Consider the following 26,973-nt stretch of genomic DNA (forward strand, 5'->3'; position numbering starts at 1 on the left):
ACACATCTTATGGTGCATTATTTCCAGCATGGTGTAAAATTACTTTACCAGCATACCAATTTTTATAGAAATCTAATATGTGATCGAAATGTACAAACTTTTTGAGAATTGCTCATTATTCATTAGGCAGAAACCTGCTACAGTAAATTCTATTTTTTAAATCAATACATTCTCCTTGGCTAATGTGAAACATTCCGAAAACCCCGATGTATGGTAATTTAAGCATGTCGTTTATAATTGAGAGCGTTTTCGATTGTATGTATGGGAGCGGCTTTATGGCCGCGGGTTCGTGTGATACTATTATTGACTATTGTATAGGGTGCATTGGGGTAATTTCGAAGACAGGGTAGTTTGGAAAATAGCAAATATCTACTAAACTAGAAGCACTTTCTATTGTAGTAACAGTAGGTACGCAAGATGGCGTAGTAAGCGTTGCAATAGCGTAAGTGTTGCTAAAGTAGGAAGTGCTTCTGGTTTTATAGATATTTGCCATTTTCTAAATTACCCCGCTTTCGAAATTACCCCAATGCACTTTACAGGAAAGACGCTTGGAACGTTTTTGATCACACACGATTGGCTTGCTGCTGTCTGCGTGGTAGTTAACACTCTACATAATGTGAAATAGTGCAATTTTAATTAATTAACTTAATGTATTAATTATACTAACTACGATATTCTTTTATTGCTATAAAGGTAAAAAGGGCAGTAACGCCGATAACTGTCGGCGGCCGCGGTTGACTGTTTCTAGTTTAGTTTGTTCATATATATGAACATCCACAATAAAACATGGAGTAAGTACCTTTTTTTTTATTGGGATGAAAATCCATTATGGATACCTCCGCACCGCAGGGACAGCGCGAAGATTATGTCGGACTTTCACCGACTAACAACCTCCCAGTTGTCCTCCTCGGCGCATTTCGGACGGCTCTCAGGATCTCCAATGAACGCGCCAGTGCCGTCCTAGCGCTATGCCCCTTTGTGGGTCCCCTCTTTTTTCAGCCGCAGTCCCTAGCTGCGACTATCTCCGACCCCGAGAACCCCTTTTAGTCGCCTTTTACGACTGGCAGGGGATACCGTAGCCGTATTCTTACGCCCGGGCTACAGGGCGCATGGAGTAAGTAGCGCCACTTGCACCATCCCACTAACCCGGGGTTAACCGGTTAAAACGTTAACCCAGTGTCAAATTGTACTGCTAACGATGGTAACTCCAGGTTTAACCGGTTAACCCCGGGTTAGTGGATGGTGCAAGTTAGTAGGTAATTTTTTCTTGTTTTTAATTACCTATATTGAAACGAATTGTGACGAATTGACGATCAAATTGTTAAATTTAAAAAAGGTACCTACCGACCCTACCGTGTATCAATAAAAATATTTTGACACTAATATTATACAAAAGAGAATTTGTATAATATAAGTATAGCTAACAAATACCTAAAGTGGGCACCTTATAGGTACTTAAACCAATGATAAGATCCGATTAATTTTTACAGTAGTGTTCTCGGAGTATTCTGACTTAAATCTGACTGCAAAAAATAAATAAAGGCAAATTTCTTTTCACACCACCTATTCGGAAATGAGCTTTTTCTTCCCTGCTAGGAGGGATCAAAGTGGCACTTTTCCTCCCTGCTAGGAGAGATCAAAGTAACACTTTTCTGTTCAAGCACACTATTTTTACATTTATTTGTACATTATTTTTTTAGCTTAAATAATCTGTTGAAGCATGAGATTGTGTCAACACTAAGATTTCTTTATTTTCCTCATAGTTGATGTGAAAAGCAGTATGTGTCACACGGTATCAAAATTATTTCGTCTTGGGCGTTAACACTTGAGTCCCTCATTACGCTCAGGATTCTACTTTAGAATCCATCGTTTCATTCGGGATTCAATGCACGCCCTTGACGGAAATATATCATTTTGATCCCTTGTAACACAAACTACTATTGTATAATATTAGTATAGCTAACAAATACCTAAAGTAGGTACCTTATAAGTACCTTAACCAATGATAAAATCCGATTAATTTTTATACTAGTTGTTCTCGGAGTGTTCTGTCTTAAATCTGACTGCAAAAATAAACAAAAGCAAATTTCATTCCCTTATCGTACTAATAGGGATCCCTGCGGAATGGTAAAGGAGAATAAGAAAAGCAACGTCGAGGGGTATGAGGTGCGGGGGGAGGTGCGCCAGCGACTGCTGCTTGAGCTGCTGCTGGACTTCGCGCGCAACTCCTCGCTGCACGGCCCGCGGTACCTCACCGCGAGGGGGCTCCACTTGATTGAGAGGTAAGGCGCCATTCATTTATTACTTAAGACGATTCGAACATTTATCTCATTTTTTCTTAGAAGGGGGTTTTCATAGTACTTACGTAAGATCACAAAGATTCGATTTTTATGGTTCCGTACCCAAAGGGTAAAACGGGACCCTATTACTAAGACTTCGCTGTCCGTCCGTCCGTCCGTCCGTGCGTCCGTCCGTCCGTCCGTCCGTCCGTCCGTCTGTCACCAGGCTGTATCTCACGAACCGTGATAGCTAGACAGTTGAAATTTTCACAGATGATGTATTTCTGTTGCCGCTATAACAACAAATACTAAAAACAGAATAAAATAAAGATTTAAATGGGGCTCCCATACAACAAACGTGATTTTTGACCAAAGTTAAGCAACGTCGGGAGTGGTCAGTGTCAGTACTTGGATGGGTGACCGTTTTTTTTTTTTTTTTGCATTATGGTACGGAACCCTTCGTGCGCGAGTCCGACTCGCACTTGCCCGGTTTTTTTTTTAATTTCTTTGTAATTATGAGGTTTAAAATAATACTTCCACACTCTATGCTATCAAACACGGTGCAGAGTTAGCTTAAACGGGCTCCAGTACCTTCGTAAGTACAACCAACATACCAAGAATGTTTTTTTTGAAAAAACACTAAAACAAACCAAACGTATACTCATTTTTTCCTTTACATTCTTGCGTAATACATGGTAATATAGAGGGGAGGGGTTCAGCCTATTCTTATTTTTTCTTACACAGGGAGGAAGGGGGGTCAAAAACTGGCAAATATCGACTCACGTCTTACGTACCTAATAAATTAATGGCGCCTAAGAGGTGCCACAACCTTGGACGCCTGGTACGGTTGAGGGGCACTACCAATACTACCATGCCCTCCCTGTGAGGAAGTTTAAGGTAAAACTAAGGAGCTTTTATTACCTTTAGCGGCTCAAATTATAATCTTTATAGAATGGAACAGTTGTTTTGTTTCGTTAGATTTTACAACGAAACAATTTCAATTCTATTTTCAAATTAGTGGAATAGTTAGGTATTGAATCAAATTTGACTGCAATTTTACTTGTTTGGTGGGCCGCTTGAAGTGGAGTTAATACTATATACCTACTGATTTGCCGTCGAAACACACACACACACACACACACTTGCGTCACACTTTTTTTGAAATAGCTCAGTCCCTGCACGTTATCCAAAGTTGGTGTCATACAACAAATTAATGCTACGGTAAGCCCTTTCAAACGAGGTATATCTCAATAGTATACATCCATGGGACAAATTGCCCATTCTCCTTTCTATTATTTCTAAGTATTTTTTATTGGGATTGAAATGTTCCGTTTAGGTACTTAATGTACCCTACTGTGATATTGTTCTGAAATTTTTGAAAACTTGTCTTACTTTTTTGAAACTTTCCGCAACTTGGACATCCCATACAGTCAAAAAAGTTAATGAATATAAATATGCTTCATTTCTATTACAATGAAGTTTAATTTAGTTTGGTAAGGAGGTAAGGAGAAAGGAGGAAAACGTATGCCCATTTCTAAATGTTGGCAACCATTTTCGTTTTCCAGATTATTTTGGGGCATCATATTCGTAACGAGTGTGTGTCTGTGTGTGTGGGCGATGAGCAACGTGTGGTTCAAGTGGAAGACCAGCCCCATCATCATCTCCGTCAACGAACAGCTCTCATCTATCACCGAGGTAACAATACAATACAATACAATGCAATACAATGCAACACAATACAACACAATACAATACTCTTTATTGCACAGTTTGCACACCTCATATACACGTAGTTTACAATAAATGTACAATAACATAAACAAAGACAATAGAGATAACAACAGGCGGTCTTATCGCTTAAGAACGAGCTCTTCCAGACAACCTTTGGAATACCTACATAAACTACATATATATGTAGCTAGCTCTTTGAGTTTTTATATGTTTTCCGGTCTCGGTCTCCCAGATATTGTATAACAATGTACATATGTATGTTTGTTCCCACATGATAAACAACGGGGTAACCCCTGTCTACTTATACATCATCACTATCATCAGCAGCGTAAAAAAATGGCATTCTTATGCTGACTGTACTTTTATGTATTCCAGGTTTCGTTCCCGGCGGTGACCGTCTGCCCACAGACGAAAGTTAATCAGAAATATTTCAACTACACCAAACATTATATTACATTCAAAAAATTTATACATGAACAACAAAGTAATAATATAAAAATTACTGAAAAAGAATTAAGAAACAAAGGACACGCGTATGTATATTTAACCAAATAAAAAAAAAAGATAACTAATGTTTCAGAGTAGGTACATGTATAATGTATGTATATATGTAGATATTTATGTAAGTGTATCATACAAAGTATATGTGTAAGTTTATTATTTCATCGTATGTTAATTAGTGTTTATTTTGTAAATAGTAGTAGTAGTTTTGTGATTATCTGTTTTAACTTTTCTATTATAAAACCTGCACCTAACAACCGTCTCTTTTTGGCCCAGTGGTTGACTGGTAGAGAATGCCTTATGGCATTAAGTCCGCCATTTGTACTTATAATTTTATGTGCAATAAAGTTTAAATAAATAAATAAATAAATAAATAACTTTCATCAGCTTAGCATAGTTATAAAAATAGTACCTAAGTACATTGTGTAGTGTATTAAGCGCGGTAAACAATAATTTACGAACGAGTGTAAATTGAAGCCCGACGCCGAACGCGCGGACTTAATTAACACGAGTTCGTAATTCCTATACCGCCCGTGACTAACGCAATGTTTTTCATCGCGCATGTGAGGAAAAATAGGGAAATAAATAATTTCGTACGTACCTTACAGCCCTAGGTAGCTACAAATTTAGGTTTTACGGACCGCATCGCCTACGTGTAATAATAACACACTTTACGAGCAAATGCGAAAATAAATAATAACATTCGACACCTTGTCAATACAAATTATGTGCAGATTTAGCTTGGTTCGACTCTAATCATTTAGCTTTAACGCACGGAATTTGGGCGTAGACTACCTCTACTCTATGCTAAAAGCTAACAACAGATCAGACCAACAGACTTAAATGTGTACTTGGATGCAAATAAGTTTTTGAAAAACATCATTTTTGGTACAAGCTTTTATCGCTGACTGTACTTTTCTTTCAACAGGCAACTAATACTCATCGAGAAAATTCTAAAAACTCCAATCACAATTAGGTTTCATTGTTTTATCACCGAGTTCCTATGGCCACCTCCGGTCTCCATCATCAGATCAGCTCGATGACACCATAATATTGCATTGTCACGTTAAGTATGTATGCAAAATTTCAGCTCAATCGGAAACCGGGAAGTGGATCAAATTTAACTTGCAAGATTTGATTACAGACCGACAAACAGATAGACAACGATCAGGTGAAACTAAATAAAAGCTTGTAAAATAATTTCTATCTCTAATTATGTAATTGAAATGAAATAAAATGACGTGTACCTGTGTGTGTGTATGCATTTCTTGCAGTTTTATGGAACAGAATCCTTTTGTGCGTGAACTGGGAAACATCTTCAATCTTGCCAGCGAATCTTCTGACGCAGATTTGTTTAGATACATTCGCCCACCTTTAGATCATAATGCGGTGTTACATATGATAAAGGTAAGTTAAGTTAGATTTAAGTATATTAAACAATAACTTCTGCCACCTGGAGAGCTGCACCCCGCAACCTGCGTCGGTCCAGCAACAACGATCATTTTTTTACTTAATCGTATGGCAATTCGCTTCTAAATGCGAGACTCTCGTATAGAATAGTGCAGCGCAGCAGCCAAAGTAGATTACTCTTTAGCACCACCCAGGGGACACGTGTGGGTTATCTGAGGTAATCTTCCCGCGGACGCGAGTAATCATTGTCCCCCACAACGATCATGAACTCATGAAACATCGGACAAATAATCAGGCCTATTCGGATTTCGAGATAATCACAAGATCAAGAGACGATTAAGAGATCAACTAGATCTACATTAGATATAGACTAGATGTGACTTGGATATCTAAAGTCATAACTTTTCGAAACCGTTCAAGAGGACCTCCAGAATCGCGGAAACGTCAAATTTGACATATCTATCTTACAAATATCTTTAAATTATCCATATCGTAACTTGTTGAAGTCTAGTAGAGATCTAATTCAATTTCCGAATCGAGCCGTCACTCTCTAACAAAACGCATCTGTTACGATCAGGACAGGTATGGCCGCTAGGTGGCGACAGCGCCACGCGCGGCTTATGGCTAGCCACCAAAATTGGTGTGGAACGGATGTACTTTTAGCTACCTATAGCAAAGCACCGAAATCGCGGAGTGAGCCACGCCTGGTAATGGCGACGGATAACCCTGAATCATCCGACACTTCGTTTCATAAAAATCATCACGTGATCACCGGTCCCCTATAGAAAAAGAGGTGTCGGTTGCTTAGGCCCGGATCCGGGCAATTCTATGAGTAATCCTAAGATTGATAACGTCTCCCGAAAATAATGTTGTCTTATTATTTATTTTAGGCAGCGCCCAAAATAGAAGATGTCTTGTTCTATGGAACATGGCAGGACATGGGCCATGATAGAAGTGCTTACTTTACTCCAGTTCTTATGGAGTCGGGCCTTTGCTTCACATTCAACACCCTGGCAGCTAACGAAATATTCCATATCGACCAGTAAGTTTTTTAAGTGAAATCTTCTTTAGCGGCACTGTGCACTTTTTGTGATGGGGAAAAAATGTTCGCGACAGGTCACGTGACCGTAAGATTCGTAAGACGGACACGTGACCGAAAAACTGTTACAATATCATTGAGTTTTCACTTCTGCCGGCACTCCCGGAGTGCAACCCGTTGTTTTTTACTGAATTACAGTTACATAGTAAGACCGAATATGGCGTGTCCATGGGACGCGGTCGAAGGCATAATTATGATTCTACTGATTTCTTAGTTATGCATATTTTGGTTTATAATTATAACTATTGGTCGTAATAACACAGAATAAATAATAGTACTACCGTACAGAAAGGAAGCTTCCTACAAAACCGAAGTTTGACAGCGGTTCAGGGTCGAATCATGCTATCCCTTTCTAATATATGACACTATCCCTTTCGGCTATTTAGGGTTGTCAAAATTCAAGTGATTATCTTATCTGTGGTCGTGCACGCAGAAGGAAGTCACAAGTGGTGCCAACCCTAATAATTGCTAGGAGCAATGCTGAGCCGAGCGGAGCCGAGTTTGACCGATCTCAGGAGTTTCGCACCCCTGGTAATAAGACAGAATGATGAGTCCAGTCGTAGACAATAAAACCAGAGAGAAGTAACGATAACCAAAACTTCAGAACAAGTAGGGCGTCACCACTGTCGCCAGTCGATTGACCAGGGGGGGGGGAGTGAAAGTTGAGGTCATCGAAGGACTAACGGAGTGGGGGAGGGGTATTCATTGTATGTCAAATTTAATCTGCAGAGGGGAAGCTGCCCTGTCAGCCTATGTATGCCGCGTGCCTTTAACAATCCATAGATTTTGTTAGATTATCGTCTTAAGCTAAGTAAGTAGGTACCTAATAATTTTATTGTGGTTGTAGATGCCCCTATGTCAATGTGACATACCCTCATCCATTCTAGGTGTTAATAATTATACAAAAATACACCATTACGTACGTGTTTTGCTGTTTCAGTCTCCATAAGAATTATTCATTTTTGAATACGTTTATACCGCGGCGGGGTTGGTCACCTGAGCGTGGCTATTTCAGCTCTGGACCTGACACCTATCCCAGGAGGGGACGAGTAGGTATCTACTAGTAACAGTTTTGAATGATTCCCTATATCGACCGGGATATGAACCGTGATTACCTTTTGTATTGTTTTCAAGCTCCCGATATGTCGACGCATGTGACTGGCGTAACTGCGTATCTAACGCTGCGTCTTACGTAAGCGAACAACTCGCGAACGCGAGCGGCCCGGTGGGCCCAAGGCGTTCGCGTTCGCAACGAGATCGCCCACATAGGACACTTCTATAAGTATCAAAGGATTGATTCACCCCGCGCCGCATCACTTCGCTTCGCGTTCGCGTGTTGTTCGCCTACGTACTACGTAGTACCCTGCGTTAAGGATGAGTACAAAGTAGGGCTCAACCTTCCAATACAACGGTACACAAAGAAGCATGCGTTTCGTATAAAAATGTATGTTCAATGTCAAATAAAACAGATTTGTTTTTATTTTCTTTCATAATAAATTTTATACTATTTTTTTAGACAGGTCAGAAACCAGATTTATTTTTCATTTTGAAAGAAGAATTGGACAGCGATTTTATTTGCAAAGGCACTTTCTCGGGTTTTAAGGTGAGCAGCTATCCTACTTAAGGATCTTATGAAACCTCCGCCTTAAAAACTGCTTTCATACAATCGAAGTTACGCTGCGCTCATGAAAAACATGAAACTTGACATGAACATTTACTTTTTTTACGAGACAAACTAGCAGACCAATCACATGACACACATGACAGTATCCGATTACCGGCGACACATCTAATCCATATTGTTTCAAGATCTATTAATTGACGTATCTTAAAGTTCGAATCGGGCAGTCTAACGATTTCGATGAAATTTGCTAGATGGGCGAAAATCGATCTAGGAATCTTATGGGTCTTATCTCTGGGAAAACGCGCATTTTTGAGTTTTTATATGTTTTTCGAGCAAAGCTCGGTCTCCCAGATATTAGTCAAGTACTATAGGACATTATTACACAAATCGCCTAAGTCCCACAGTAAGCTCAATAAGGCTTAATTATGTTGTAGGTACTTAGACAACGATTTAAATAATATATATGTAGCAGTCAATACTTAAATACATAGAAAACACCCATGACTCAGGAACTTATATCTGTGTTCATCGCACAAATAAATGCCCGTGCCCTTACCGGGATTCGAACCCAGGGCCATCGGCTTCACTTCACAGGCAGGGTCACTAACCACTAGCCAGACCTGTCGTCGAAGAATGTTTTCCGAGCAAAGCTCGGTCTCCCAGATAATTGTTTTAAAATGAGAGCGTAACCTCGATTGTATGGCGGCAACTACTTTCCTATTTTTGCTTTTTGTTTTTCTATTTGTTGTACTATATTGAGACATATACCTGATATATCCTACCTACCCACACACAGACAAAACTCGGTTTCGCAAGTCACGTTCGAGCCCATGCACGTCAGGCTTTACTGAATACCTGATACTGATTTGTCCGGGTGTCGCCGTCGACGGATATGTCTGGGATATGTATCACCATCATCATCATATCATACCTATATGTATATCCTATAGGTGTACCTGCATCACCCGGCGGATTTGCCGCAATCTTCGCGCAGCTACTACGCGGTGCAGGATGACGATGCCGCCTACTTCTCCATCAAAGTTAACCTCGTGACAACCTCCAATACGCTGATTAACTATTCACCACACATGTGAGTTGTCTTCTTTTTAAAAACAATGGCTTTCAAAATTTATGTTGATTTCGCAAATGTCAAAATTGAACTCTTAGAACATGACCTGGTTCGGTTGATAAGTAGGTGCTTTTAGTAAAGAGACAGCTGGACCATGGTCGTATTTTTATCATCTGTCATGTCATACGTCACTTTCTCACTTAAGTACATAGTTGTTAGAAAGTGACAGGCATAGTGCCAAATGATAAGGAGCCGACCATATTAGCCCTACTGTACGGATATGATGATCGTTCTTGTCTACGTGACAGCGTGATAAAACAGTCTCCGTCACTTTCTATGCCACGGTGTTAAAAAGTGACAGTTATTTTATCACGTGGATAAAGATGTATAAAGCCATCCATTACGCTGGCTGGACTTTACAAATAGCCACTATAGATTACCAGGTGTTGATTAAATAATAGTTAAACGAGTTTCAAGACTCACAGAGGTTTCTTCATTATAGCTACACACTTCCATTAGCTCACTGCATAATAAGCTATCAATATCACTAAACAACATAACCAGTAATAAAAACAAAAAATATTCTGGAGACGATCTTGTCATTTTGAAGTTCAACCGGATCACATGTTTTTTTTTTAAATTTATTTACATAAACAAAATTTACAATATCGCCAAACTGTAACCAGTTTGTTGGCGAATGAAGCGCTCACTTAACTAAACGAATCATGCACCTAAACAAAACAATTACAATAGTTACTATTAAACAATAGGTAATCCTTATTATGACATAAAAAACTAACATGCACACACGTGAGTTGTATTTGCAAACCTTTCTTGTTCACCCTTCTATCCCGTTTGCCAATAATTCTGTCTTACAATATGTACTACTTACTGCTGTGGTAACTGAAGGGGGAGGCCTATGTTCAGCAGTGGACGTCTTATGGCTGAGATGATGATGATGATGACTGCTGTGGCGCAACGACCCGAAGTGGATCTTGGCCTCCGACACCAGAGACCGCCATGCTACGAACGGGTCGGAGTATAGTCCGGATCGCGCAGTCTGGAAAATTCTGTGAATATTGAATATTTTTTCAGTCGCCAGTGTTACTTCCCTACCGAGAGGACGCTGCACTTTTTCAAGATGTATACTCAGAACAACTGCCGGCTGGAGTGCCTGGCCAACCACACCCTGACGAGCTGCGGCTGTGTGGAGTACTACATGCCGCGTAAACTATTTATTTATTTAACATCTAGGGACTCTCTCCAACTGAACAACTTGCGGGTGGGCATTTTAACTTAAAAATGTACCATTTACTTTTTTTCGAAATTCCCGAAATTTTCCGAAAAAAAACAGAAAATTTGGGTTATTTCTACTCAGAATCACGAGGACTATTGATTTAAAAAGAAAAAAATGTGTCCCAATAAAAATGACAGTTTTGTAACACATTTTGTACGGGACGTTACATTTAACTGACACCCAATATTTGTATGCAAAACTGGGGATATTTTTTTTCTTTGTTCAATCAATAGTATATTCGTAATTCTGAGTCTAAATAACCCAAAAGGTGATGTTTTTTTTCGAAAAAAGTATCTTTTTATTCTGAAAACTCCCGGGTACGTTTTTCTGCAGGATTTCTTTTTAACCGACTTCCAAATATCCCAAAGGAGGAGGTTATCAATTCGGTTGTATGTTTTTTTTTTTTTTTTTATGTTTGTTACTCCATATCTCCGTCATTACTGGACCTATTTTGAAAATTATTTTTTTGATTGTATGTATATGCATACAGATTGGTCCCGTTTTTGTCAAAATCCAGTTCTGATGATGGGATCCATGAGGAATCGACGGAACTCCTCAAATCTTAAAGGCATACATATGGTGATTTTTGTGTTTTTATCAACAAATCAAGCATATACATTCAAAAACGTGACATTTGATACTCAATACTCAATACTCAATATTTATTTGCAAATTCACAAAGTAGTTGTACAGGTGGTAAATTTATAAGCTAGGTCTTTGTGAACCCTGTTGGGCACTGCAATATATTATTTACATTCCTAAGAGAGAAGAATTTATTATAATGAAGTAATTATCTTAATAAACAATATTTTTGAATTATAATCTGTCATTAAAATATTCGCTTAGAGTATAATAAGACTTATCTAATAACAACTGTTTAATTTTATTTATATATATATTATCATTTTCTTCTTCTTTTATAGACTCTGGGAGCTTATTATATATTTTAATAGACATTACTAAAGGGCCCGATGACAGTAGTTTAAGTTTACAAGGTGGTGGGATTAGTCTATTCTTGTTACGTATTGATCGTGTAGAAGGTAGGTCCTCTCGTTTTATATAGAGTTCCCTATGCTTTCGAACGAACTTACACATTTCTAATATATATATAGATGTGAGGGTCAGCAGCCCAAGTTCAGAAAAATAAGGTTTGTGGCTTTCGATTTCGTCAAGTGTTTTATTTATTAGGATACGAACAAGCTTTTTCTGAAGGATGAAAAGTAATGGAGCATTGGTACTATTACCCCACAGAATAATACCGTAATTTAGCCAGGCATATGCATACGCGTAATATGTTGTTAGGGCTGTCTCCAAATTTGTCGTTACTTTAACCTCCCGAAGCGCATAGACGAATTGGGATATTTTTTTCCTAATTTTCTCTATATGGGATTTCCAATTCATGTGACTGTCTATATCTAAACCCAGTAGTGTAGCGCTTTGTACGACTTCTAGCTGAGTATTTTCGTATGTGTACTCTATATCTAGTGGCGTTTTCTGGTATGGGTAGAATGCAATTATTTTGGTCTTCTCATAGTTTATATCGAGGTTATGGTCTCTCATCCAGGAACTGACTACGTTTAGGTTATCTGTAAGTTTCTCATTGACGTCTTCAGGGTTTTGGCAAGCTGTAATTAATGACACATCATCGGCAAATAACACACAGGGATCATTTGTGATTTTGGGGAGGTCGTTGATGTAAATAAGGAAAAGCAAACATCCAATAACGCTTCCTTGCGGGATGGAAGCGTTAAGAGTTTCAAAATTCGATTTTACGTATTCTATTTCTCCAGTTGCAAAGTTAAAGTATTCTATCTCAACTAGTTGCTTTCTATCTTTTAGGTAAGACTTTAGCCATCCGAAAGCACTTCCGCGAATTCCTATCCCATATATTTTATTTAATAATATGTCGTACTGTACCTTATCATAAGCTTTGGTCATATCTAAAAGTATGCCAATGGCATATTGTTTCGAGTTAAGAATTTCTAAGATTTCTTGAACATACTTGAATACCGCCATGACTGTTGATCTATGCTTCCGAAATCCGTTTTGACAGTCGTTAAATATGTTATACTTTTCACAGAAGGCATAGATCCGGTTACACATGGCCTTTTCGAACACTTTGGATGCTGTTGGTAACAAAGCGATTGGGCGATAATTATTTGGGTCCAACGTTGAGTTCTTTTTGTGAATAGGCTTTATAATAGCCATTTTCAACTGATCCGGAAATGATGCCTCATCAAAAGATTGATTTACTAATGAACACAGCGGATATGCAAGTTGATCAGCGCAGTATCGAAATAAAGATGGTGGAAGTTCGTCAATTCCATAACTGGATTTGTTTTTTAAATTTCTTATTATTTTAGTTATTTCATGAACGGTTACAGGTGTAAGGAACATAGAGTTTTCGATTTGCTGCTCAACGGGTCGTCCGGTGGCAAGTGTAATACCAGTATGGCCTTTACCTATGGATGAAAAGAAACTATTAAATGTGTCAGCTAATAATTTAGGCTCTGTTATTATGTTGTCACTAATTTGTAACTTGATATTGGTTTTAGTTTTTTTCGTTTTTTTGTTAGTCCGCTCGTTAATTACACTCCACATTGTTTTTACTTTATTATTTGATTTTTTAATTTTATTTGCGTAATGTAATTTCTTAGCTGTGTTTATCAATCGTTTCAAAATTTTTTCATAGTTTTTGTAGTAATTATGTATGTAATACTTGGTTATTTGATTTTGTTACTAATATTTTTAATAAGCGCTTGTTTTTACAAGATAATTTTATTCCTTTGGTGACCCAGTACTTTTTGTAATTACATTTTAGTTTAAGTTTCAGTTTTGGTATACATTTGTTTAAAATAGTTTTCAACGTTTGTGTAAATGCCGCATAATTATCATTTACGTTCCTATTGGGTCTTAGTATTAAGGACCAGTCCTGTTGGCAGAGTTCATTTTTAAAGTGTTCTATATTTTTAGAGTTAAAGAGTCTTTTTTCTGTGGTCCAAGTCATTTGTTGTTTCTGTTGTTGAGGTAAGTATACACATAAGATGGTACCGCAATGATCAGAGAATCCTAGTTCTTTGACACTAGCATGAACATTATTCTTGAAATTGGTAAAAATTAAGTCTAGACACGTTGATGTTAATGATGATGTATAGTGTGTAGGTTCCTTTATATGTTGACTGAATTTATACTCAAGCATATGATTAATAAAGCGAGTACTTTTTGAATTATTTTCTAAAATATTAATATTGAAGTCACCTCCTAAAATTACTTTACATTTCGAATATTTACAATTAACATACTTAAGTATCTGCTCTAGTCTAGTGTAAAATAAATCCTCCTCTCTCCTATTCCAATACATAACAATTATAATAGTGTTTAACTTAGATAATAAAATGGCACAAATTTCGAGCACGTATTCGATCGAAAAATTCGTGATGTCTTCCTTTGGCGTGTATTCGATGTGGTCTTTTAGTAGTATACAGACGCCTCCGCCGACTCTTTCTTCGCGGCAGAACGATCCAGCCATTTGATATCCACTTAACTGGAACATACTAAGTTTATTTTTTGACAGCCAGGATTCCGAAATACAAATAGCGTCGTATGTTGAGTCATCATGTGTAAAAGCTTCTAGTATATGTTGCTTATTAGCTACGCTTTGGAAGTTTTGATAGAGAATTTTAAAATTGTAGTCAGTCCTTGCGTCCGTTTCGAAAATTACAGCTTGCTTTTACAGTTTCTTCTGCTGTGTTTAATGTTTTTTGAAGGCTGTCTGTAGAAATGGTACAAGAGCGCGTCTGGCTCTCATATGACGTCACATCACTCCTTACACTGGTGTTGGCATCAGGCGGCGGTACACTCGTAGAGTCACGTCCGAGCGTCGTGGTACTAGTGCTGCTTGTTTGATATTCCTTGCCATTGACGAAAACTTTATTATTTTTAACTACAGCGTGTAATCCCTTATTTCTTGCGTCTTGCAGGGTCGCTTTTATAGCGTGCCTTTGTTGTAGCACTTCTTTGTCCATATACTCCGAGACTGCTAATCCTACATTTTTGAGTGTTAGACTATTTCTAAGAATATATTTTACCATCCTCTTATTTATAAAGTCGATGGCAACCGGTCTTCGGTAGCCGTGTCTGCCCAGACGGTAGGCACCATCAATGAAGCCGTTGACGTCTATGCCGAAGAGATCGTAAAAGATGTAGCTAATACGCTGTATGAGATCTTGTTCGGATTCATTCATAGTCTCATTTAATCTGTATAGAACTATAGAGTTAGGAATCTTTTTTGTCATACTTTCTGGTGGACTTTGTATTTTTTTGTGTAATAATTCTAATTCTGTTTTTAAAGAGTAGTTTTCTTTTTGTAGACTTTTGATGTTTTCGTCCAATGTGGTTATTTTTTGTTCGAGTTGTTTGTGTCCTTCCGATATAGATGCAGTATTGCGTTCGACTTTCAATTTCATATCAGAGATTTTGGTATTAAATTCGTTGAGCAACACATGTCTAATATTTTCTGTAATGGTCCTTGTAAGGCTTTCTTTCATTTCGCCTATTTCCATTTTTAAAAGTTGCCTAAATTTATCAAATGTGATTGATTCATTGCTAGTCTCTACAGTCTGCAGCGGGGCAACTTCACTTGTTAAAAAGTTGGTATTGAGTGTCAAGCTGGGCGGCTGAATTGCTAGAGTGTCCGCGTATGTATCACCTAGGCTGGAGTGGCTGCTCTCGTCGCAGGACATGTTAGTGATCTCTAAATATTCAGTAGAAGGTCTTAAGCCCGCTGGAGATGCGGGTGTATTATCGTCGCGACGTCGCCTCGTAATATTGACGCAAGATGGGCATTTCCAGGTTTTTTTTAACTCTACACTGTGCTCCCTAAAGAAAGCCGAGGTAATATTGAGACATTTATAATGATAGTATGTTGGACAGTTAGTGCAATTCAATAGTTCTCCTCTCTCGATTTTGAGACCACAGGCGGAACAAATCATCTTATTTAAAGTTGCTTTCTGGTTTGTTTACTTATCGAGTATGCGGCGCACGGCGGCGGTTGATGCTATAAACACAGACAGCAGACACAGAAAGCGGGCGTTTCCAACAGAGCGCACCGTGTCGCGCCGTGCTCTCGCTGCTCTGCGGCCGAAGCGATGACTCACGCGGACGACACAGGACCCGATGTGTTTCCAGCAGCGACACACTGCGTCGCGCTGTGTCGGTTGGATTTATTCGTTACCCTTCAATTTTAAACTTTGATTGGATATAACTCAACAGTTAAAAGTAATTTAATAACAGTTTTTTCACTTTTCGGTCACAATCCACACGATGAACACTATTTTAACTCTCATTGCAAGTAACGATAACTTTTTACACAAATTAGTAATTTATTTGTCGGAGACGGTCAATAGTACGTTATCACGGCTCGCTCGCGCTCGCTCCATCCCTCTGGAGTGAGAGATGAAGTGGAACTGCTGATGATGATCAGAACGGAACTCTTCAACGACGCATAGTTCACCTTTGGCGATTTGTCCTCTTCGTTATGTTTGTTAAGCAAGTTAAGTTTTTAAGCCACAATTTTGTCAAGCTTGAGTTCTGATGATGGGATCCATGAGAAATCGAGGGAACTCCTCAAATTTTAAAGGCATGCGTATAGAGATTTTTGTATTTTCATCAGAAAATCAAGCATTTTCATTAAAAACTGTCGCATTTGATGAAGTGGAACTGCTGATGATGATCAGAACGGAACTCTTCAACGACGCATAGTTCACGTTTGGCGATTTGTCCTCTTCGTTATGTTTGTTAAGCAAGTTTAGTTTTTAAGCCACATTTCTGTCAAGCTCGAGTTCTGATGATGGGATCCATAAGGAATCGAGGGAACTCCTCAAATCTTAAAGGCATACGTATAGAATTTTTTGTATTTTCAGCATAAAATCAAGCATTTACATTAAAAACTGTCGCATTTGATGAAGTGGAACTGCTGATGATGATCAGAACAGAACTCTTCAACGACGCATAGTACATGTTTGGTGATTTCGAATTTCGATTTTGACTTGGACTGGGACCCGGACTCATACCCGGATCCGGTTCGGACCCGGACTCGGACTCGGACCCGGACTCGGACCTGGACTCGCACCCGGACTCGGACCCGGACTCGGACCCGGACCCGGACCCGGACTTGGACCGGGACTCGGACCCGGACTCTGACTCAGAGACCCGGACCTTGACCCGGAAAACCACTATGATACCTAAACTAAATAAGCCACTATGATTACCTACCATAAAATGTGGGTATGATGATGCCAAACCCCTCCCGCTCAAACTCCCGTACACCGCACCGCATGCGCCGTTAAGTGGATTAGGTTAGGTTTGAACTGCGATCCTCACAGAACCGAACAAAAGTGGGTTAGGTTTGGTTAGAACTGCGAGTCTTACAGAAACGAAATGCTACTAGAAAGTACTGGTTTTACCTCCTTTTCTACATAGTGCACCATCTACCATAATCTTTCATCGGGCCCCATAGAAGTCGGTTTTTTTTTCTTAAAAATTATTAGTAGTATTATATGCTAATATAGTAACGTTCACACGAGCATTCTGGGACTTTATTAGACATGTACAACTGTCGAATTTCGCGTCAACTTCAATTCAACAGTTGAAGTTCATCAAGTGCGGATAGTTCATTTGGTACAAGCAATAATTTAACAAAAAACAACTTTGTTTTATTATTACTTTATAATGGTTTGGTTGTCACCTAACTGTCAATTGCTAATGTCAAATTTTGACAAGTAATGATTCGATTCAACGGAAGTTCAACATCGACATGAAAAGTGGCATGTCGAATAAGGCCCCTGTTTGCTAAATATTAATTTTTATTGTCGACAGCCGGGCTAGCACGTGATTGACGCGACTGTATCTCGCCGCGCCAATCATGTTCTAGGCCTACAGGAATGACAATTTTTGTTTAAAAATCTGTTTATGACCCATTTCTCCTGTGGTCACCTTCATTAACTACTCAACTAATTTATTTTTAAGGTAATCAAAGTACACTCATGTGCATATCCAGCGACGAATTGCATTGTCTCTACAAGACATTCGGTAAGTTGCAAATTCAATACTTACGGCACACTTTTGGTGGCACACGTTAGAATCTTAAATATATATACATTTTTAATAACTTTAAGACAAATCTAGTTTAGAAGTTAGGGGTCATCCATTAATTACGTCACACCAATTTCTAGGTTATTTGACCCCTCCCCCCCCCTTGTCACACTTGGTCACATTTGCAAACCCCCCCCCCCCTAGTGTGACGTCACATTTTTTCTACGAAATCGCCAAATCGAATTAAGTAAATACCTAAGTATTATTAATATTTTATCAAAATATTTTTGACGATATAAATATTAGTAATTTTATAACCCAAAACCTCTTAGGAAAGAAAATTAAACGATTAAAAACTATTTTCGTTTTAAAAACTTGTTATTTAAATGTACAGCGAACTAAATAATTTAAATAAATTTTCGGTTACTGATGAAGTTAAAGTGACGTCACAAAGTTTGTGTCTCCCCCCTCCCCCATGTCACAATATGTCACATTTTCTTGACCCCCTCCCTCCCCCTAAACGTGTGACGTAATTAATGGATGACCCCTTATTTAAGAAAATATGAAAAAAATACCATTCCCATTCCCCCCTATCGGCCGTATCTCCGAAATTACTGGGCCTACAATTTTGGAAAATAGTTCTTTACCTATAGAGAAAGCATATGAAACGCACAAAGATTTAAGAAACATTGTTAAAAAAAATGCGTTTGTACGGGACAGCTCATGGGATGGCCCTAATCTTCTTCCTCGCGTTATCCTGGCATTTTGTCACGGCTCATGGGAGCCTGGGGTCCGCTTGACAACTAATCCCATGATTTAACGTAGGCCAGTGATGTAGATATCTAAGGACTGGCCTTACGCGCTATAATAATGAGGTATGACAGGGGCCAGTACAGCGGTGTGACACCGCTACAACGCGATTGGTTGATGAGTTCGCATCACGCGCGCGATTGGTCGCAACTAGTTGCGTTAGACTGCACGATTGACTCTCGGCGCGATTCGGGAAACGAATTAGAGATTCACTAGATATACTTTAGACGTCACACATCTTTACTAGGTATTTCATATCTTGTGAATCTCTAAATCATTTCCCGAATCGCGCCGTCGAATTCGTGAGTGACACCTCTGGTACCATTTTTAGTGCCCGTAACAGTCCTTAGATATATTAGTCATGCTTGTTATGAAAAAAAAGCTGCACTTTAGGAGGAAAACAAGCCGCTTTGCACGATGATAGTAGAGGCCCATTTAAACATTTTTTTTCGAAGAACCCGTCATTTCGTCCTTTAGGAGCCGAGGTGGAGCGAGGTCCCTTAAAAACAGAAAAAAAAATCTAAAAGTGTCACGGATCATCCGATTTCGCTAAATTTGGTGTCGATTGTAAGAAAATCACTTGCTTCATCGTAAAAAAAATTAAAACCAATTATGTCAATACAAAAATAATGTAAAAAAAAATTAAAACCTATTTTTTCCTTTTACACTTTATTTTTGCAAATAGTGTGTTCCATATAGGAAAAAGTCTACAAAAAAGCACTAAATGATAAAATTAAACATATATATTATCGTATACTGAAAACCACATCAAAATCGGCTAAGCAGTTTAAGAGATCCATGTTTCAGAACTTGGCCTAGTTTTGTTTATTTATTTTATAGACCAAGAAGCACGTAAATCATAGTAAATTTTAAGTATCTTGTGGGTATTTACTTTATCTATTTTAAAAATATGTGTATATATTCACAAAAAAACCGGCCAAGTGCGAGTCGGACGAAAGGTTCCGTGCCATTACGCAAAAAACGGCAAAAAAATTGCGTTTGTTGTATGGGAGCCCCACTTAAATATTTATTTTATTCTTTTTTTAGTATTTATTATTATAGCGGCAACAGAAATACATCATCTGTGAAAATTTCAACTACCTAGCTATCACGGTTCGTGAAATACAGCCTGGTGTTTACCAGTTCTGTTCGTTTGGATAGACGGACGTACAGACGGACAGCGGAGTTTTAGTAATAGGTCCCGTTTTTACCCTTTGGTTACGGAATCCTGAAAAGGTCTATTCGCCGTCATTCGTACTTGGCTCACATGGTACGCTGCATGCAAGGTATGTCTGTGAAGTGCAGCTTGAGTTGAGGGAAGGTTAGTTACAAGTTTGTTCTTTACTGTAAAAAACCGTTCAGTGCTCTGCATGTACGTCATACAATTTAATGAAATGGTCTGTAGGGGAACAAAAAAGCTTATAAAGGCAGGTACTTCAGGATGCTACTGGACGCTGGACATCCGACAGGCGTGTTGGAGTATCAGGGCCTAAATATACAACTGCTTCCGTGAGCGCGAAAACACAGCCTCATTTGGGATGCGACGTGTGTAAGCACACTTGCCCTTGTGTGAGGACACCTCAGGCCACAGGGCGCGTCGGAGCAGCCGCCGAAAACGCAGCAAAACTTAAACGAGCGAAATATTCAAATTTGGAGCCTGCCTACGAATTTGTACATACGAGTAGGTACCAGTAGCCGCAGAGACAAGCGGTTCTTAGTGTGCTGAGGCAAAAAAACTATCAATAAGTTAGGATAATGATGCCTACGTGAAAAAAGGGGTGACCCCAGGGTCGGCGCATCTTTAGTCACACAGCGAAGCAACGCGAGCAGTGTTATAGGCAGGCAGAGTTCATCGGAACCATCTACCGCAAAGATACTGCAAGTTACCGGCCCTAATTCTGCATCCAAAAAGGAGTCAAACAGGATGATCGACCCACTATCTCCAAAGCTGTTTACCTCTTGCCTGCAAGAAATCGTCCAGAAACTGATGGCTAAATGGTAAATAATGGGCATTGACGTCGGCGAAATAAGGTTGACATTGACAAACCTGCGTTTTTCCGACGACATAGTCTTCTTTTCCCCCACTGCACCTCATTTAGAGAAAATGTTAGAAGGCCTTAGACCAGCCAAGTCTTGAAGTCGGATTCGAAATGAACAGGACAAAAACCCAGTTAATGGTCAATGGCGTGAAACGTTGGGTCACGGTAGATGGGCAGGATATACAATTTCGTTGACGAATACACCTGCTTAGGCGAGATAACATCCGTCCAAGGAAATCGATCGATGCATCGAAAAAGCCTGGAAGAGTTTTTGGTCCACGAAGGGCCATCTTCCACTGGCATCAAAACTCAAACACATCAACATGTGTATCCTTGCTTATCCTAACAACCTATAGTGCATAAACTTGGTCATTAACAGAAGCAAAAGTCTCGACTAAGGAATATCTACTACTACCTACTACTACTATCGCCTAGTAAATAAAACTTAGCCAAATTCTAAAACTTGAATCTCATAAACGGCTTAACCGATTTTGATGCGGTTTTCAATATACGATAAGAAATATATTTGATTTTATCATTTAGTGCTTTTTTGTAGACTTTTTTCTATATGGAACACACTATTTGCAAAAATAAAGTGTAAAATGAAAAAATAGGTTTTCAATTTTTTTTACATTATCTTTGTACTGACATATTTTATTTTAATTTTTTTTTACGATGAAGCAAGTCATTTTCTTACAATCGACACCAAATTTAGCGAAATCGGATGATCCGTGACACTTTTAGATTTTTTTTTTCTGTTTTTACGGGACCTCGCTCCACCTCGGCTCCTAAAGGACGAAATGACGGGTTCTTCGAAAAAAAATGTTTAAATGGGCCTCTACTATCATCGTGCAAAGCGGCTTGCTTTCCTCCCAAAGTGCAGCTTTCGGGCAAAAAAGCTTCATAACCAGTAAGACTATATTCTTCAATGACGTAGGCACTAGTTCTTAATGGAATGACCCTAATAAAGATAAAATTTTCTTACACGTCTTCTTCAGTTGCGTATTCAGCAATGGACGACGGATTTGGTAACAGTAACCACAGCTTGTGCCAGTGCCTGCCTTTGTGCCACAGTGTACAATACGAGGCAGAGGTAGTAAGGACAAGTGAAGACGTCGCCCGTTATAAGGCCATGCGCCTGGCTTTCAACGAGATTTACAATGTGTCTAAACCTTATGTGAAGAGCACAAGAACGTAAGTACTTAGTAAGTAAGTACTTTTAAACAGGGAGGTATAGTGTGTAGCTTTCAAATAGAGCTCGACGGCTAATCCTATTGTCTATTGTTAAGTAAAACCGCACGTGCTACTTACCTGCAAAAAGGGGTCTTAATTGTTCTATTTGGCACCTGAGCGCGGGTTAGTCCAACGCTCAAAAAACCAGTGTAGGTGCGCTCTCCGATAACGCGCCTTTGTTACGCATCTCGGTGACACATTTTAGACTGCATCTGTAGCGTTCGACAAGCGCCGGCACTCAGTAACTGAAGTACCTACGTATTTTGTACGCAGGTGGTTGTGGCACGTGGCACGAGCGGTTTTACTTAACAATAGACAATAGGATTAAACGTCGAGCTCTACCGATTCAAAAATTTGGTAGAGTTAAACCCAGAAAAGTTTGCAGCGATTTTGATAGCCTACGCAGTGCAACTGTTATGCACTGCGTGGGTGAAGTGTTCGGAGTTCAGGGGTTATAATGATAACACAAGAGTCGAGTAAATACTGAATATATTGGTAGAAAGCGCTCGCCTTATATACTAAGGTTTTAACAGGTTTAATCGAGTGGAAGTTATGGCAATGGTCATTAAACATTGTATAATAAATTACAGTAAGTCAAGGTTTATGGCATCGTTAACTTAATGTTCTATAAAGTAGTAAAATACATATATGGGAGATAGGCATCAAGTATCAGCTGTATCAGCTGATAGCAGCTGTGTATGATCTGACTACACTACAGCTTTCCCGTTTTTTTTTTTTTAAGACAATAAAATATATAACAAGTATTATTTTTTGGCTTAAGTGAACTTATATCTATGGTATACATATTGGTTCTTAAAATTATGAATATAATAAAAATCTTAATGCTATTTGGATATACAATTTGCTTACATGCTTATTTCTAAGATTACATGTTCCTTATATGGTTATGAAATACATTGTTACATTAACATGTGTTTACTTTTATTGAATCTGTTAATATGATATTTATTTGTTAGGCATTATTGATTACTGGTGCTGGGCTAGCTGGCTGGCTGGTTGGCTGGCTGGCTTACTGGCTGGCTGGGCGGCTGGGCGGCGTCTAAGCCGGGGCTGCCTCGAGCAGCCCGACTGGCAGGGTCGCCATGAAGTGTTCGGGCTAATCCTCGAGCAGCCCGCCTGGCAGGGTCGCCATGAAGTGTTCGGCGTTCAGGGGTTATAATGATAACACAAGAGTCGAGTAAATACTGAATATATTGGTAGAAAGCGCTCGCCTTATATACTAAGGTTTTAACAGGTTTAATCGAGTGGAAGTTATGGCAATGGTCATTAAACATTGTATAATAAATTACAGTAAGTCAAGGTTTATGGCATCGTTAACTTAATGTTCTATAAAGTAGTAAAATACATATATGGGAGATAGGCATCAAGTATCAGCTGTATCAGCTGATAGCAGCTGTGTATGATCTGACTACACTACATGGGCTATCAAAATTGCTGCAGACTTTTCTTGGTCTAACTCTACCTATGGGAAAATGGGGACATATATTTCCTTCAATAGTCCTCGTAGTTCTGTTGAAAGTCGAAATAAACCAATTTTTTTTACTAAAAATTAATTTGGGAAATGGTAGACTTTTTCTGAAAACCTCCAAATTCGTGTTACATTACAGGTACACTCCGATAAAAATGTACTTCAAGGAGTCGCGATTCGTGTCGCTGCGGCGCTCGGAGCTGTTCGGGGCGACGGACTTCTTGGCCAATTGCGGTGGGCTGCTGGGGCTCTTTCTAGGGTTCTCCTTCCTCAGTCTCGTTGAGCTGCTGTATTTCTTTACGTTGAGGTAAGGGATACTAAATACAAATACAAATAATTTATTGAGAAAAGTATAGTACAGTGGTTGTTCTTAAAGACTAACCCCCTTATTCATAAACGTTTGCTAAAGTTGACAAGCCGATAATAATCGTTTGTCCCTTTCCGACGTACTGGTATGATGGAAAGGGACAAACGATTATTATCGGCTTGTCAACTTTAGCAAACGTTTATGAATAAGGGGGTAAGGATTTATATAGAGACAAGTGGTTTACAAATGCCTGAACTAAACTGCAAAACGTAATTCAAGACCAAAAAAAGTAAGACAATGTTGCCACTGCAATAATTTGTTTGTACAATAGTAAATTCCTTTTGATAAATAATCACGCTAAGATAATTTATTTATTAGTAATTTTACTCCTACAACTTAAAAAAGTACTTTTATTTACTTATTTCTACATAAATACAAGACGCGCTAGTAAAAAGTGGCAACATTTTCTTACTTTTTTTGGTCTTGAATTACGTTTTGAAGTATAGGACTAGGAACTGAATATGAACTGAACTAGAACTGAAATAGAATAGAATAGAGGACGTTTATTCGTGACAAAAATTAAAAGAAAACAACAAGTAACACAACAACATAATAGTCACGAAATGGTCCCGACTCAGCAGGATGCATATTAACCATAGCTATGCCCCTACGTTTGACTTTTTTCGATACTTTGATTAATGGTAAAAATTATGAGCGAAAATAACGATACCTTTGGGTTCAATTGGCGTAAAGGACAAAATGTTACTTCTCAGGACACGCGAAAAACTGCGATTTTTTTTTTATTTTGATATATTTTTGTTCTTTATCGAGCTATATTTTTGATGTGTACTTATTAGAAAAGTACTTAAAATGTTAGTCTCTTTAACCTAAATTAGCAAAATTGGTCAAAGTCAATTTTTAAATTGATCAAGGTAATTTTTTTCAATACATACATACATCACTGGCTCAGTGACCCAAAGAGGATCTTGGCCTCTGACACAAGAGAGCGCCATTCTGCCCTATTCTGCGCCACTTTCACGCCAGTTGGGTATTCCGAGGGCGGACAGGTCTTTTTGGGCTTCGTCACTCCAGCGGTATCTGGGACGCCCAGACGGACGCTTTCCGCCCGGGTGCCCCACATACGCTCTTCTCACAGCACGATCCTCTCCCATCCTCTCCAAGTGACCAAGCCAGCGGAGTCGTGTTGCTTTGATCTCGCCAATTATATTAGGCATCGCAACCAGCTCCTCTAGCTCCCTATTTTTTCTACGCCTCCAAGTTCCATCCTCCTCTCTGATAGGCCCCAGAATCTTCCGCCAGATTTTCCTCTGCGCCACTTAATTTTAATTAATTAATTAATTTATTTATTAATTATTATTTTTCAATACTAATTAAAACTATAATTATGCATAGGCATAGCTGTGGTTGATATAAGGCCACCAAACGAAGGAATTACTTAGGTACAGGGGAAATAATTCGCGTATAAGCAAATTTTGGCAACTTTTTCGCTAGGATAGGTCTGGTATATAGTAGTGTACCCTATGATGGGCGTGGAACCAGTAATGGGACAAAAAACCACAAATCCTGTAAAATAAGTGTCTAAAAGTAGTTTATAAACACTGCGTGTATATTATCATAAATAAGAGTCCTAGAGCTGTTTCAGTTTGAATTTTTATTAAATTTGGTTGTTTTTTAAGAAATTGGCGTCAACCCAAAAGTTGTCGTGTCACTGAAAAAAAATACCACTACGAATTCTTAACAACTTCGCTAAGAGAGGTGAGTTAATTTATTAAATTTTAATTAATTAATACTTGATGAAAACTAAAATGTGTTTTGTTAATTGCATTTACCATGAGATAAGGTATACAACATACTATGTTGTGAGTCCACAGATGTAAAAAAATAGTGGTATTTGGCCCAATCCCATTATAGGAGCTGTAAAACTGCATACCTCCTATAATGGGAAATTTACATAATGATGCTTGCCATGCCATCATTTCATGTTTAAACAATACAGAAGTAAAATGTAGTTACGAAATATGTCAACCAGGAGGTATGCTCGGACTTCGGATAAATTAATATCGTTTTTTAGTGTGGGTCAAATCTTGGTGGCCGAGTTTGAGCCACTTTCCCGTTTTCCGATTGAGTTGAAATTATGTATTCGTAATTAAATATGCAAATCGGATGATAATGCAATATTATGATAACATGGACCAGATCTGATGACCTATTTCAATATTTTATACTGATAGAGTAGTGTCCATTACTGGGGGGCCCATTACTGGAGCTTTGGTGTCCATGACTGGAGAAAAATAGCATAGTTTTAATTTGTTAAGTATGTGGAAACTCATTGCAGTATCTTTGATTACAACACGCCTGAAACATGAAAGACGGGTAGGACTTTCATCTTTCAATACGCTAAGCGGTAGACCATTCACATGTATTAGGGAAATATCACAAATACTCCAAATTCCCTCTTAAATGTCCCATGACTGGTGCTGTTACTATAAGTAGCTAGGATCAATATTAAAAAAGATATTAAAGGTACGCACGCACGGTAAGGTTCGCACGCCGACCCCTTGGCTAACAACGCTTATCGCTCGTCGCTCTAATCAATTTTCTTTTTCAGGTTAGGCTGTATGTTTAGAAGACAATCAAAAGCACCAGAATGAAGACCGCTGATCATTATAAATTAATCTAAATTGAGAAGGCCATCTGCGATCGTTGACGATCCCAAACATATGAGTGATCATATATGTTTGTGTATTAAACTTTTAACTCCAAGAGGCTTTTTTCTTTATTCCTGTGTGTTCTATTGTTTGTGTTTATCAATCAAGCCAAATATTATACACTAGGTACCGCATCACACCACGACCTTGATGCGGTAGTGTGTTTCGGCTTTTAAACTGAGGGCTTACCGCGAACCACGTTCGACGTGTTGCCTCCCTGCCACACTTACGTACGAATTTACAAGTGCGACAGAGAGGCAACAC

The 26,973-nt window shown here is 38.8% G+C and overlaps 1 protein-coding gene across 1 annotated transcript; it reads left to right on the forward strand.

Moving 5' to 3' along the window:
- Positions 1–694: 694 nt before the first annotated feature.
- Positions 695–26,666, forward strand: LOC134665676 (pickpocket protein 28-like). The gene is made up of 14 exons (XM_063522618.1): positions 695–791; positions 2,112–2,282; positions 3,845–3,974; positions 4,386–4,543; positions 5,786–5,918; positions 6,812–6,963; positions 7,961–8,069; positions 8,537–8,623; positions 9,595–9,734; positions 10,809–10,939; positions 18,037–18,099; positions 21,950–22,145; positions 23,813–23,980; positions 26,610–26,666. The coding sequence occupies exons 1-14, from the start codon at positions 787–789 to the stop codon at positions 26,650–26,652; spliced, it is 1,686 nt and encodes a 561-aa protein (XP_063378688.1). The 5' UTR covers positions 695–786; the 3' UTR covers positions 26,653–26,666.
- The last annotated feature ends 307 nt before the right edge of the window (positions 26,667–26,973 follow it).

The sequence above is a fragment of the Cydia fagiglandana genome, chromosome 7 (assembly GCF_963556715.1).
Source record: "Cydia fagiglandana chromosome 7, ilCydFagi1.1, whole genome shotgun sequence".
Taxonomy (NCBI): Eukaryota; Metazoa; Arthropoda; class Insecta; order Lepidoptera; family Tortricidae; genus Cydia; species Cydia fagiglandana.

Bases quoted from the DNA above. Each gene is read 5' to 3' on its own strand.
- LOC134665676 (XM_063522618.1), top strand. The intron at 3,975-4,385 runs GTAACAATACAA...TATGTATTCCAG, and splicing joins AGCTCTCATCTATCACCGAG to GTTTCGTTCCCGGCGGTGAC. The intron at 23,981-26,609 runs GTAAGGGATACT...TTTCTTTTTCAG, and splicing joins CTGTATTTCTTTACGTTGAG to GTTAGGCTGTATGTTTAGAA.